Source organism: Salvelinus fontinalis, chromosome 21, assembly GCF_029448725.1.
Source record: "Salvelinus fontinalis isolate EN_2023a chromosome 21, ASM2944872v1, whole genome shotgun sequence".
In the NCBI taxonomy this organism is placed as follows: Eukaryota; Metazoa; Chordata; class Actinopteri; order Salmoniformes; family Salmonidae; genus Salvelinus; species Salvelinus fontinalis.
The window spans coordinates 18387978-18403646 of NC_074685.1; the positions used below are offsets into that span (position 1 = coordinate 18387978).

Genomic DNA, 15669 nt, shown 5'->3' on the forward strand with positions numbered 1-15669 from the left:
TTTGCAAATGTGTTTTCAATATGTATAAAAGAGCCCAGACAGACAGTCATTGTTGCAAACCTTCCAATGCTCCCAGGAGTACTGTAGTCCCATCCCTCTGATTGCTGTCTGGGTCTCTTGTCTGCTTACTGGTCACTGCCTGTCACTGATGGCTGGTGTTGGGGAGATATGGTCCTTCACACAGTCCATCCACCTTCATCCATGACTGTCCAGATCCATATGAGCAGGTGCCTGGCAATCTCTCCCAGATTCCCCCATCTCTCTCCAGTGGATATAAAGTCTTTATCTTCTGAACAACCTTGCGGCACTGTTCACAGCCCTAGATGGACTATTTTTCCTTTGGCAACTTTAATGTGCTTTTTCTTTATCTAGCTGGATAACCAAGACTCCCTTGGTAAACATTAACACTTAGATAGAATGCCCACTGCCCACTCAGCAGATTCAGAGGCACTTGACCCTTCTATATGGTATTATTTGAGTTATGCTTAAAGGTACAATGTATCAGTCCACTTTGAGTATACATACGTTAAAGAATGTGGGCAAGTTATAGGCTACTCTTGAACTGTATTCTCATTCACTGGCCTCTCTCTACTTGATGGGCCCTTGCTCTGAAATCACGTTTTAAACCAACGTGGGAGACGAAGAGAGCCACACTGACATTACATTGTATTGGGAAAATGGAGGCCTGTGGGAGAGTGAGAATAGGTGGAGTGATCTGACTTTACTGGTCTGACTGGTAGGTCTGGTGGGGGTGTATGCTAAATGTCAGAGACATGACGGGTGTGGTGAGAGACACAGAAACGGATAGAGGAGAGTTAGAGCCACTAAAGAGGGAGAGAGAGAGGAATAAAGGAGTGGTTAAAAAAAACAATGTTGTTGCTCCCATCAAGGAGCTGACCATCTTTTTTTATAACAGCAGTCGGACCTTTTGGATCCATAGCTTCTTCTGACCTTCAGTGACCTATGGTGATTTAGCCGTATGTGTGTGGATCAGGATACACACATGAGGACAGGCTGACATTGACAGCTCTCACTCCTCTGAGAACCAACAGTAACTAGTTTCTAGGCTCTAAGGGTCTGAGCGAGATGGCTGAAGACTCCAAGATTGAACTCTTCATCAAGGTAAGAGTCAGAAACCTAACTTTCCTCCAATGGAGCCTGTATTAGGCCTACTGTATTTAAATTTTAAACTTTAGTCCTGTTTTAGAACAACAGGTTGTACATTTTAGTCCCAGAGACAGCTTACAGCAAGGAAGGAATAAATATTTGTTCATACAAATGTAGGATCTTAAATTGAGCCAGTTTGCTACAACAGGAAAATAATCCTGAAGCAAAAGGAAATGGGAATTATGATGTGGATTATAATTAATGGACATTTTTGTAGGGTTGATTTAAAAAAATTGTATGGGAAATAAAGTCCAAAATTTCAAAGTGGAAATTGCAAACGTCAGAAGGCTTTTAAAACCTCAAATACACTACACATTTTCAATGTCCTGCATTGCAGGAAAGTTCTCCTGCAACAGCGTGATTCTTACATCTGTAAATAAAGCTAATAGAAAAGCAGAAACTTTATTATATGTGAGTCCAGGTGTATTTGTAAATCACATGGCTAGTTGCTATAACTACAAGAAAATTAGCATGTGGTAAGCTCCCATTAGTACACCATACATGTTCCAGAGAATTCAGCTACACTACCGGTCAAAAGTTTTAGAACACTCATTCAAGGGATTTTCTTAATTTTTACTATTTTTCTACATTGTAGTGTAACCATCTCACCAGGCTCGAATTTGACTCTCTATTAACTTACGTAGAATATCTCAACAGCATGGGATGTCAGGTGAGAAGGACATCTCCAATAAGAATCCCTATTGTAAACTATCAAGGGTGATGACAACTAGGGTATTAACTTCAGATGGAATGATTATAGATTTTTGTTTTTGTATAAGGATATGCTTTCCCATGCATTAAATTCAATTGAAACAGTAAATGACTCCACCAAGGCAACATACATAAGGTTCAAGATGTGTATTATTACATTTTCAAAGCACCACATCAAAAGAAATACAAGATAATAAACCCCAATGAGTCGTATACAACCCATGTCCAGATGATTTAAAGCTTGTTTAACCTGTTGACGCGCGTTGGAGCTGAAATAAAATGACGACACACATAAAGTCCAGAAGCACCCCATCGTTGTGGTTACTCACTACACGTAGATATTCCCTCAGCGAAGTATGGCAGTTCCTTGCAGATTTCCTCACAAGATCCACAGCAAGCATGGCTATCAATGCAGACAGTACTCTTTAGCAGTAACCGATATCCCATGGGAACATGACCTCGTTAACCTTTCCCAAGCAATTCTCTCTCGGTGTCACACGATGCTAGCCTGTTTGGGATAGGGGGCAGCATTTTCACATTTGGATGAAAAGCGTGCCCAGAGTAAACTGCCTGCTACTCAGTCCCAGTTGCTAATATATGCGTATTATTAGTAGATTTGGATAGAAAACACTCTGAAGTTTCTAAAACTGTTTAAATGATGTCTGTGAGTATAACAGAACTCATATGGCAGGCGAAAACCTGAGAAAAATCCAACCAGGAAGTCGGAAATCTGAGGTTTGTAGTTTTTCAACTCTTGGCCTATCGAATACACAGTGTCTATGGGGTCATATTGCACTTTCTAAGGCTTCCACTAGATGTCAACAGTCTTTAGAACCCTGTTTGATGCTTCTACTGTGAAGTGGGGGTGAATGAGAGGGGATTGAGTAAGTTCTCTCCCAGAGTGCCATGAGCTGACCATGCGCGTTCACGTGAGAGTTAGCTTGAGTTCCATTGCATTTCTGAAGACAAAGAATTCTCCAGTTGGAACATTATTGAAGATTTATGTTAAAAACATCTTAAAGATTGCTTCTATACTTCGTTTGACATATTTCTACGGACTGTAACGGAACTTTTTGACTTTTCGTCTGCACCTAGTGCTGGCGCGTCATGAATTTTGATTACTGTGCTAAACGCGCAAACGAAAAGGAGGTATTTGGACATAAAGATGAACTTTATCGAACAAATCAAATATTTATTGTGGAACTGGGATTCCTGGGAGTGCATTCTGATGAAGATCATCAAAGGTAAGTGAATATTTATAATGCTATTTCTGACTTCTGTTTACTCCAACATGGTGGATATCTGTTTGGCTTGATTTGTTGTCTGAGTGCCGCACTCAGATTATTGCATGGTTTGCTTTTTCCGTAAAGTTTTTTGGGAATCTGACACAGCAGTTGCATTAAGGAGAAGTAAATCTTTAATTCTGTGAATAACACTTGTATCTTTTATCAATGTTTATTATGAGTATTTCTGTAAATTGATGTGGCTCTGTGCAAATTCATGGGATGTTTTGGAGGCAAAGCCAAATGTAAACTGAGGTTTTTGGATATAAATATGAACTTGATCGAACAAAACATACATGTATTGTGTAACATGTTGTCCCGGGAGTGTCATCTGATGAAGAATATCAAAGGTTAAGGATTCATTTTATCTCTATTTCTGCTTTTTGGGACCCGTCTCTTTGGTTGGAAATCGCTGTATGCTTTCTGTGACTAGTTGCTGACCTAACATAATGATATGTTCTGCTTTCGCCGAAAAGCCTTTTTGAAATCGGACACTGTGGTTGGATTAACGAGAATTTTATCTTTAAAATTATGTAAAAAAAAAAAAATATTGAATTATGAGATTTCTGTTGATTGAATTTGGCTCCCTGCAATTTCACTGGCTGTTGGCGAGGGGTTCCGCTAGCAGGCTAGGCTAGGCTAGGCTAACCTCAAGGCTGTCAAATACCCAAATACGATGAGACGGTAGCTTCAGTCTTTACGAAGTCTTTCTTAACAAAATTATAACAACTCTCTTATAAAATAAAAACAATATTTCCCTTCAAAACTCGGTAGGTATCAATTTTGTTTTATTTTTATCGTCTCCTTTTATAATTTTTCTTCACCAACGGTCATAATGTAACGTCCATCCTTTTCTCAACTTCTCTCTCCCTCTCTTTTTTTCCCCCAGGCCTCCCGTTAACCAGGTCAACTCTCCCATTGACCACAGTTTAACAAGCGACCTTATTGGTCAAAACTTAAACTTAAACTTAAAAGTAAACCAACCTATTCAATTATACATTAAAGAAATATTCCTTCAAAAGAAATGCATTAACAACATTACAATTTGGGAGAAATTCAATCACCTTTTAAATCTAATACCAATTAATTATAACAAATAAACTCAATACTTGGTTCTAACAAGGGTATTACAGTAGAATAATAGTGAAGACATCAACACTATAAAATAACACATGTGGAATCATGTAGCAACCAAAAAATGTTAAACAAATCAAAATATATTTTATATTTGAGATTCTTCAAATAGCCACCCTTTGCCTTGATGACAGCTTTGTACATTCTTGGCATTCTCTCAACTAGCTTAATGAGGAATGCTTTTCCAACAGTCTTGGAAAAATATGCTGAGCACTTGCTTTTCCATGCAGTCCGACTCATCCCAAACCATCTCAGTTGGGTTGAGGTCGGGGGATTGTGGAGGCCAGGTCATTTGATGCAGCCCTCCATCATTCTCTTTCTTTGTAAAATAGCCCTTACACAGCCTGGAGGTGTGTTTGGTCATTGTCCTGTTGAAAAACAAATGATAGTCCCACTAAGCCAAAACCAGATGGGATGGCGTATCGCTGCAGAATGCTGTGGTAGCCATGCTGGTTAAGTGTGCCTTGAATTCTAAATAAATCACAGACAGTGTCACCAGCAAACACCCCCACACCATAATGCCTCCTCCTCCATGCTTTACAGTGGGAACCACACATGCAGAGATCATCCATTCGTCTCACAAAGACACAGCGGTAGAAGCCCAAAATCTCCAATTTGGACTCCATACCAAAGGACAAATTTCCACCTGTCTAAGGTTCATTGCTCGTGTTTCTTGGCCCAAGCAAGTCTCTTCTTATTATTGGTGTCCTTTAGTAGAAGGTTCTTTGCAGCAATTCGACCATGAAGGCCTGATTCACGCAGTTTCCTCTGAACAGTTGATGTTGAAATGTGTCTGTTACTTGAAGTCTGTGAGGCATTTATTTGGGCTGCAATTTTGGAGGCTGGTAACTCTAATGAACTTATCCTCTGCAGCAGAGGTAACTCTGGGCCTTCCATTCTTGTGGCGGTCCTCGTGAGATCCAGTTTCATCATAGCACTTGATGGTTTTTGCGACTGCACTTGAAGAAACTTTCAAAGTTCATGAAATTTTCTGCATTGACTAACCTTCATGTCTTAAAGTAATGATGGACTGTTGTTTCTCTTTGCTTATTTGAGCTGTTCTTACCCTAATATAGACTTGGTCTTATACCAAATAGGGCTATCTTCTGCATACTGCCCCTACTTTGTCACAACACAACTGATTGGCTTAAACGCATTAAGAAGGAAAGATATTCCACAAACTAACTTTTAAGAAGGCACATCTGTTAATTGAAATGCATTCCAGGTGACTACCTCATGAAGCTGGTTGAGAGAATGCCAAGAGTGTGCAAAGGTGTTATCATGGCAAGGGTGGCTATGTGAAGAATCTCAAATGTGAAATATATTTTGATTTGTTTAACACTTGTTGGGTTACTACATGATTCCATATGTGTTATTTCATAGTTTTGATGACTTCCCTATTATTCTACAAGGTAGAAAATATATATTTTTTATTCTAAAACCTTTGACCGGTAGTGATATTGTGGAAAATAAAAAAAGTGATTTCAAAAAGTTGTTTTCCGATGGAGCAATGTAACCTCTTAGTAAAAGCTTGTGTTTACAATATATCCTGTACAGTTACTGAGTATCGGTGTGTTTCTGTGAGAATCCAAGTCAGTTGAACAGAAACTGAAAAGAGGCGTCTCCAGTTTGGAGGCTTTATCCCATGCTGCTGAAAACACCTTCGCTTCCTCACATTCCAATGACTCAATTATGTTGATTCTCAAAGGTTACATCATAGGATATACAGGTGTTGTAAGAGGTGCTATATAAATAAAAATGTCAACTTTACATTACTGTGTCCTTATTGCAGTGTAATTACGTAAGTTAGTAAAGTGTCGAAAGTACTATAACAATTAATCGTCTTTCTTACACTGTACTTACATTATGAAACAATTGAAAAAAAACGAATTACTGACTGATTGAAGAGACCACATTTTTATTCTGTCCATTTTCCTTCTCTATCGCACACCCCTCCAACCTCCACCCATCCACCCGATAGGCCAGTGATGATGGGGAGAGTGTGGGGAACTGTCCCTTCTGTCAGCGACTCTTTATGATCCTCTGGCTGAAAGGGGCCAACTTCACCCTCACCACAGTAGACATGAAAAGGTATATATGTGGCTTTCACTCTCACGGACATACACTCTCCACAATGATGCACTTAATGCAACAGTTCAATCCATCCAAGCCAGGCATGAATCTAAGAGCTTGTCCATACATGTCCAGGTAACAACTACTTATGTACTGCTAACACTGATAGAATAACTAGAGGATTGTGTGTGATAGATGAAGTGTGCAATTAAATGCTTTTCTCCCCCATGTGTTTTATCTGGTCCCCTTTCTGTCAGGGCTCCAGAAGTGCTGAAGGACCTTGCCCTAGGCTCTCAGCCCCCGTTCCTCATCTTCGGCGGGGAGGTGCGCACAGACACCAACAAGATCGAGGAGTTCCTAGAGGAGGCACTGGCTCCGCCACAGTGAGTGTGTGATGAACATCAACAGGCATAAATTCACGCACGCACGCACACACACACACACAAAGAGACAAGTCATTAATAAATAAATGTTTATTACAGGGCAATTAACATATTTGCAGTCAAATGTATCCTCCACTGGCTCAACTAACTCAGAAAGGTGAGAGCTAATGGCATTACCTTTCCAGGTACCCCAAGCTCTGCTGTCGCTACAAGGAGTCCAACGGTGCTGGAGATGACATCTTCCACAAGTTTTCTGCATACATCAAGAACCCTAACCCTGGACTCAACGATAGTAAGAGAACCCTAACCCTGGACTCAACGATAGTAAGAGAACCCTAACCCTGGACTCAACGATAGTAAGAGAACCCTAACCCTGGACTCAACGATAGTAAGAGAACCCTAACCCTGGACTCAACGATAGTAAGAGAACCCTAACCCTGGACTCAACGATAGTAAGAGAACCCTAACCCTGGACTCAACGATAGTAAGAGAACCCTAACCCTGGACTCAACGATAGTAAGAGAACCCTAGCCCTGGACTCAACGATAGTAAGAGAACCCTAACCCTGGACTCAACGATAGTAAGAGAACCCTAACCCTGGACTCAACGATAGTAAGAGAACCCTAACCCTGGACTCAACGATAGTAAGAGAACCCTAACCCTGGACTCAACGATAGTAAGAGAACCCTAACCCTGGACTCAACGATAGTAAGAGCCCCTCCTTGTTTTGACATTGATGGATGAGTCATTGAAACAGTAGTTCTGTTTTTTTTATGAGGCTTTGCTGCTTTTCAGTGCTTGAGAAGAAGTTTCTGAAGAGCCTGATGAAGTTGGATCAGTACCTGCTGACGCCACTCCTACACGAGCTGGACCAAAACCCAGACGTCCCCAAGTCATCACGGCACTATCTGGATGGGAACTCCCTCAGTCTGGCTGACTGCAACCTGCTGCCCAAGCTCAACATAGTCAAGGTTATCAGATCAAGCATTTCAGGAAGTCCTAGATTACATCACCTTTGCTAGTGTCATCTATTGTACTTTCCTCTATTCTGCTCCTCTTTGTTGGAACCATCTCAATCTCTATCAAGAAGGGCAAAGGTCTATTCCTTTTACAGTATTTATAGGTGCACTCAGATGTGTAGCTATGGTTTAAGCAATGGGAATATTGGGCTTTTTATTAGTCTGTATGACTGCAAGTACCACTAGCACCACTGTGCTACTAGTAAACAGATGAAAATGTTGTTCAGTGTGGTTCAGTGTGTGTCATGTTGACTCCCTTTCCCCCTCTCTTGCTCACCACAGGTGGTGTGTAGGAAGTACCGTGACTTTGAGATCCCTGTGGCTCTGCCCGGTCTGACCCGCTACCTGACCAAGGCCTACCAGCAGGACGAGTTCCGCTATACCTGCCCCAAGGATTCTGAGATCCTACTGGCCTACCACTCGGTGGCCAAATACCTCAACAAGTAGATCAGGAGAGAAGGATGGGGAGAGAGGAGGGCAATGAGAGATAGAGAGGGAGGGGGGCAGACAGAGTAAAAGAGGAGTTGAAGAAGGTATGTTTAGACAAGAGAAGAAATATAAAAGGGGAAAGAGGGCTATGAAGCCATGATTTATGTGTAGAGGAGCAGAAAAATAAGCCTGCTGCCTGTGCCTCAGAATGAGACATGTCTGTCTTCTGTCAGTAACACATTTGTGTATAACGCTGTGTGTACAGGGTGAAGGTCTGCTCACATATGTACTATTACAATGTGTGTGCAATACAATTATGTGCTGCCTGTTTAGTTTCTGTAGATATTTGCGTTCCTTGAATTATACACAACTGTTAAAACATACATTTTAATAATCTTTCAATGTAATTTATGCTCACTTTAAAAATCTAGCAATGTGCACACTTTGTATGGCAATTGTAAGGATCTGGATGTTCTATCCCTGAGAGACAAAGAGAAAGCATTATGTCAAATGCCAAGTAAACAAAGATAATTGTGATACTATTGTATGTGGATTGATAGGTTTTCCATTAATGAAATGTGCTATATTGAAATTACTATCATAGCAATGCCCAGAAATATTAGTCTGAGTAGGCCTAAAACTAATTTTAATTGGTTTATCTAAAAGTGTTTGGCTTGCAACCTGTTTTCATTGCTGTGGGTGGAATCATAAAATGAGAAGTGATTATTCCACCCATAGAATTGATCAAAGTCAGAGACCACTATGATGACACACCAAATGCATTTGATGGATCCTTTTTGTCTTCTAATGCCTCGAGGGGAAAGTAATCCAAAAGTAACGGAAGAAAATCAGAGAAGTTATTGTGTTTGGGAAATCCAAAAGTTATGTTACTGATTACAATTTTGGACAGGTAACTAGTAACTGTAACAGATTACATTTAGAAAGTAACCTACCTAACCCTGGTTTTGGTTCGAATAGAATACAGTCCAGATATATTATCTATGATACAGACAGTCAGTTCAGTGGAAGAAACACTGAACTTATCTTATATTGTAATGTGGTCTGTGTGTAGCTGATGTAGAGGAGTCAGGCGCAGGACAGCAGATATGAGTAAATAAACGTACTTTACTCAACATATACAAATGCAATACAAAAAGAGAGCCCACATTAACGGACCGTACTACATACAAATAATTACTCACAAACAGACATGGGAGAACAGAGGGTTAAATAATGAACAAGTAATTGGGGAATTGAAACCAGGTGTGTAAGACAAAGACAAAACAAATGGAAAATGAAAAGTGGATCGGCGATGGCTAGAAGGCCGGTGATGTCGACCGCCGAACAAGGAGAGGGACCGACTTCGGCGGAAGTTGTGACACTTTGTGACAGTTTGACTCGATCACGCTGGCGATGAGAGGCAGCGGGTATTGAAAGGGAGAGATTGAAAGAGAGAGTAAAGAAGTGGAGAAAGACAAAAGAGGAGATGAGGACAGAAGCGACTGATGACGAAGATGTCGTTGGAAATATCATTGAAGAAAAGAACAAGACAGACAAAAGTATCAGGAGGTGAATCTTCAACTGGGGAAATACTAATGTCAAAGAAAGATACCAACAAAAACTGAGAGGACCTTTCAGAGGGAGAGGGAGGAAGGTGATAACACACAGTGCATTTGGAAAGTAGTCAGGCCCCTTGACTTTTCACATTTAGCCTTATTCTAAAATTTATTAAATATATTTTTCCCCTCATCAATTTACACACAATACTTCATAATGTTAAAGCAAAAACAGGTTTTTATAGATTTTTGCACATTTATTAAAATAAGAAACAGAAATATCTAATTTACATAAGTATTCAGACCCTTTACTCAGTACTTTGTTGAAACGCAGCGATTACAGCCTCGCATCTTCTTGGGTATGATGCTACAAGCTTGGCAGATCTGTATTTGGGGAGTTTCTCCTCTCTGTCAGGTTGAATTGGGAGCATCACTGCACAGCTATTTTCAGGATTCTCCAGAGATATTAGATCAAGTCTGGGCTCTGGCTGGACCACTCAAGGACATTCAGAGACCTGTCCCGAAAGCCACACCTGCCTTGTCTTGGCTGTGTGCTTAGGGTCATTGTCCTGTTGGAAGGTAAACCTTCACCACAATCTTAGGTCCTGAGCACTCTGGAGCAGGATTTCGTTAAGGATATCTATGTACTTTGTCCCATTCATCTTTCCCTTGATCCTGACTAGTCTCCCAGTCCCTGATGCTGCCACCACCGTGCTGTACCGTAGGGATGGTGCCAGGTTCTCCAGATGTGACGCTTGGCATTCAGGCGAAAGAGTTCAATCTTGGTTTCATAAGACCAGAGAATCTTGTTTCTCATGGTCTGAGAGTCCTTTAGGTGCCTTTTGTAGGCCACCCTTAGCCTTGATGACAGCTTTGCATACTGTTGGCATTCTCTCAACCAGCTTCACCTGTATTGCTTTTCCAACAGTCTTGAAGGAGTTCCCACATATGCTGACCACTACTAAAGGACACCAATAAGAAGATGATGTCTTCACTATTATTCTACAATGTAGAAAAGTAAAAATAAAGAAAAACCCTTGAATGAGTAGGTGTGTCCAAACTTTTGACTGGTACTGTATATACAAAAAAATGGTTTTGTTGCTTGCTTTGCATGTTGTTGCATCCCCGGTTAAAGGAAGCGGGTTCTTTTTAGTTATTGTAAAGAGAAACTTGACAGTATAAAGCATTAACATCACAAAGAGGTTTATTTCCAAGATGACAGTGGATACTACATAGCCGGTTCCAAGCTGTGTCCATCTGCACCTGCTCAAAGGAAAACACAATTGAGTACCTTGGCCAACAACCAATGAGGCCTGCCAATAAAACTATGCGCATCCAATCAGATACATATTTCCAATATCACGCACTGAACACGTGAATACCATTTTAACCAGGTGTGCATAACAACATGCTGCTTATCTCTCAAACACTACACATGTTATTATAATATGTGTCACATATCAGTTTGTAACCAATGTAAAATGTAATGTAAAAATGTTTAAACATAGTCTCTTTTTTGCTTTCTTGAGTAAGGCAGCTCCAAAATGCAGGCTTTTTAGCCTAGCTCAGTGCTTTCTGTGGTGGAGGGGCAGCCAGCAGAAAATGCAGAGCATAGGGGTTGGTAAGGGGTGGACACTACGTCACTGCAAAATGTACAGGGAGAGCTTGAAAGTTCAATCCACCTTGGGTGCTACCATTGATTTACATTAGAAGTGCCCACCCAAGAAGGCTCAAGGTCGTTGGCCACAGATAAAATTGTCAAATCACGTTATATCTACCATAGCTTTGATTGGACTGATCATGCCTTAGCTAGCAAGCTAGACAATCAGTCATCAACATGAATCACGTCAATGATCAACTGGCCAAGTCTTGAGTTTAAGGGACTCTTTTCCAAGCTTAAAAGGATAAACATTCACACAAAACCATGGGCCAGAAAAAGTTGAATACATTGGCCATGCTGTCAAGCCAGACTTCAGTGAGTTCAAGACAACTGGGAACACGAAAAAAACGAGCTCCGACTAGGAAAATAAGTTTTGAACTGTCATCCAACTCGGAATTCCAAGTAGGGAACTCAGGCCTCTTTCTAGAGCACCGACGTCATGATTCAACCTTGTTTTGTTTTTTTCGAGTTCCCAGTTGTCTTGAGAGCACCATAAATCCAGAGAACGCCAGACCTCGATGACAAAGTGTCATGATAAAATGTGCCCACAAGAAGGACCACACAACTGTAGGTCCAAAAATATATTGTATGCTGCTGCATAAATGATGTAATGTGCCAGGGAGATATGTATACTGTAGCTAAGAAAGTAATACTAAGTGTATGTTGTGTAGTAAGCTGTTAGTAGCCATGTGCCTCACCATAATAATTTGCTCCCTTTCCCCCCCCCATAACCTAGACTACTGTTCTGACTTGGTGGAGCACATGTATTCTATAGCTTGTTTTAGAGAAATGTCATCATCAAATATTGTAAGAGGATAAATCCGTAGGATAAATAAAGGGGGCATATAAGCAGAAAATTAAAGCATTTTCTGCTTATATGCCCCCTTTATTTATCCTGCTGTCCTGGCTTGGCGTACAGGGAGAATACCGTAAGAATGGCCCAGGTTCTGAATTCTGTTGCTTCACATTTCAAAAGTGCTGAACAAATAGTTATATTGACTACATCTGGCTTGCTCATTAATGTCTTAATCCAAATTTTTTATTAACCTTTATTTAACTAGGCAAGTCAGTTAAGAACAAATTCTTATTTTACAATGACGGCCCACCCCTCCGCTGACCCAATTGTGCACCACCCCATGGGACTCCCGATCCCAGCTGGTTGTGATACAGCACGGGATTGAACCAGGGTCTGTAGTGATGCCTCTAGCACTGAGATGCAGTGCCTTAGACCACTGAGCCACTCCGGAGCCCACTATATTATTTATCCACTCATCGTTCCCTTATGCCATAGTTTGTACATTTCAAGTCTACCTCCCAAGCCACCTTGGGAGGTAGACTTGGATCCTTTTGTTTCAAAGTAGATTTGTTAAAAACTACCAAGAAACACTCAGCGTGACCCTGATTTAGCCCACTGCAGTAAGATAAGGATGGTCTCTGAATCACTCCAAAGCCTAAACTTGTATTTTAAATTTATAAAATGATTCAACTTTTGTCAAGTTAAACCTGTCATACATTCCATTCAAGGGTTGCGCCAAATGATAGCCAGTCCAGTGTAGCAGTCCAGTGTAGCGGAGAAAGCTAGCTGAAGTTAGCCTACTAGTTACACCAAAGACAGGTTTCCCCTTTTATCTGTGGTGTTACACATTATGGTAGCCAACAGCAGGTACCATCTACTTTTTAAACTTCGATTTAGGATTGTTCCTACTTCCAGTAAATAATGAAATCCCAAATTTAAGAGCAGAAATGTTTCTCTCCTGAAGACCAATCGGGTTTGGTAGTAGCCTTGCCGAGCAACACCTGATTCATCAACTGGGTTTAATTAAACCGTGTTAGTGCTTAGCTAGAACAAATATGTAGGTGTGTCATGCTAGAACAAAACGACCTAAGAAAGTAACTAGCTTGTAATACCAATACATGCTTTAGGACAGACCAATTCAATTCAAGGGGCTTTATTGGCACGGAAACATATGTTTGCATTGCCAAAGCAAGTGAAATAGATAAACAAACGTGAAATAAACAATACAAAATTAACAGTAAACATTACTCACAAAAGTTCCAAACTAATAAAGACATTTCAAATGTATTTTTATCTTGTTGACATCTGTCTCTCCAATGCACGGACAACACTGCTGACAACCTGCACCCATCCAGTCCTCAGCTCAGGCCGTTACCTTATGACCCCGAGACTCCAGTCAAGCCCCAGGGGAAAAAGATGAGGGTGTCACTTCTTGAGATGCAAAACAATATTGTGATGCTTTTGACAGCATAGATAGATGAAAGGGCAGATGGCTTGGAGGACATGGTTAGGAGGAATAAGATGAGGCCATAAAAACATCTGTTGACTTTCTCTGGAGAAGTGAAAACCCTCAAAAGTGGCATGAAGGTGGAAGTTATCTGCCAGGAAAATGAAAAGTTGGCTGAACTCAAGCAAAAGGTGAATGAGGAGGAGAGATACTAGTGCAGGTGGAACTTGAGGCTCCATGGAATTCCAGAGCAGGCGGGCGAGGACATCAAATGCAGAGTTGTTGACATCTGTGGAGCTGTCATTCCCGAATCAAAAGCCAAACTTCAGGAAAATGTGGACATCGTTCATCGTTTGGGAAGACTCAAGGATCAAGACAAGAGACCAAGGACAACCATCATCCGGGTCACCAACAGATCTACACGTGAGTTCTTCATCAAGCACAAATTGAGGTTCACGGAGGATCTGATCTCTGCGGACAAAGTGACACGGGAGAAACTGTGACCGATGGTGGCTGCAGCTCCAAAGGCAGGGAAAACTGCATTTTTTTGTCAGTGCAAGAGTGATCATCGATGGAAAAGAAATGTGGCAAAATCGAAACATTTGAGAGGCAGCCAGAGTCTAACTCAGCCAGAACTGGCAGGCTTAAACACTGCCTAATTACCAGGTGAAAAGCAGCCTTTTATTGTAAAGAATTTACACAAACACTTGAATGAGAAAAGGCTGACCTGAAAACTGGTAAACTGAACACTAATTATGGGTGAATAACTGCTTATTGTAATGTCTACACAATGTCTCCCCCTTGTGGGAATAAGAATAATTTGGTTACTTTATGACCAGTGTTTGTTTTTGTTGGAGGGTTTAATAATGAGATGGACATCCTTCTGAGTTACATATCCTTAGGAAAAGCTTATATTAGCATAACAAGGTTGTTGGTTGAAGTTTGTCTTTATCTCCTTGTTCAATTAATATCAGGGGTATTCTTAATTTACTCAAACTTAAGGCCATTTTCCTGTATTGCAAACGGTTTAATGCAGCCTTTTACTTTCTACAAAAGACTCATGCTTGTTCTTCCGATCTAGCTTTTGGAAAAATCAATGGGGTAACGATCTCTGGTTATCATATGGCAACAACCACTCTGCAGGTGTAGCAGTTTTAAGAGGTGCATTTAAAGGGACGGTCATCAGTAGTAAGACTCACCACTCTGGGCTTTGGTTAAGTTTAACCGAATTTGAAAAGTGAAATGTTTTTATTAGGGAATATCTATCCATCCAACAACAAACAAAACAGGATACTATTTCAAGAATTTGAAGAAGAGATTTATAGAGTTAAAGGTGTATTTCAGGATATCAAAATTATCTTAGGTGGAAATTTAAATTATGTATCTAATGTGATGATTGACAGATGTCCTCCTACCAGATCCAGCATAGTTAATCCTGAGTTTAATAATCTATGTCTTGGATTATTCGATATTTGGAGATCTAAATATCCTGATAAAAAGGACTGTCCAGACAGTCAAGAATTGACTTCTGGTTTATTTCTAATTCATTAGATAATGTATTCCAGGTATCCATTGAAACATCAATTCTGATGGATCATAAAGTTGTATTCTTATCTTTAAATATTAATGGCTCAAGTTAATAAACCGAATCGGAGTTATTGGAAACTCAATAGCAGACTGTTGGAAGATGATTTCAAGATGGATGCCAAAGATATTATACAAGAAAAATAGTTGGACTTTCCTCCAGTTAAGTCTTATGGGAAATATTGGGAATGAATGAAGTATGAAATAAGTCAAACAGCCATGAAGGGAGGTAAAGAAATTGCTGAACTTCAAAGATTGAGGGAAGAGAAACTTGTTAATGAAATACTCTCGAATCTCTATGGAGGACCTTGCTGAAGATAAGGGTCATTTATTTTTTTACAAATTTTGTTAGCGCGTTTTGTTCAATAATCCACTGTCTCAAACATCCGGTGAAATTGCAGAGCGTGAAACTCAAAACAGACATTAT

The 15669-nt window shown here is 40.4% G+C and overlaps 1 protein-coding gene across 1 annotated transcript; it reads left to right on the forward strand.

Annotated features, from left to right (window-relative positions):
• The first annotated feature begins 895 nt into the window (after positions 1 to 895).
• LOC129819112 (chloride intracellular channel protein 4-like) lies at positions 896 to 9903 on the forward strand. Its single transcript, XM_055875680.1, has 6 exons — positions 896 to 1122; positions 6277 to 6386; positions 6626 to 6751; positions 6937 to 7043; positions 7547 to 7722; positions 8053 to 9903. The coding sequence occupies exons 1-6, from the start codon at positions 1087 to 1089 to the stop codon at positions 8215 to 8217; spliced, it is 720 nt and encodes a 239-aa protein (XP_055731655.1). The 5' UTR covers positions 896 to 1086; the 3' UTR covers positions 8218 to 9903.
• Positions 9904 to 15669: the final 5766 nt, after the last annotated feature.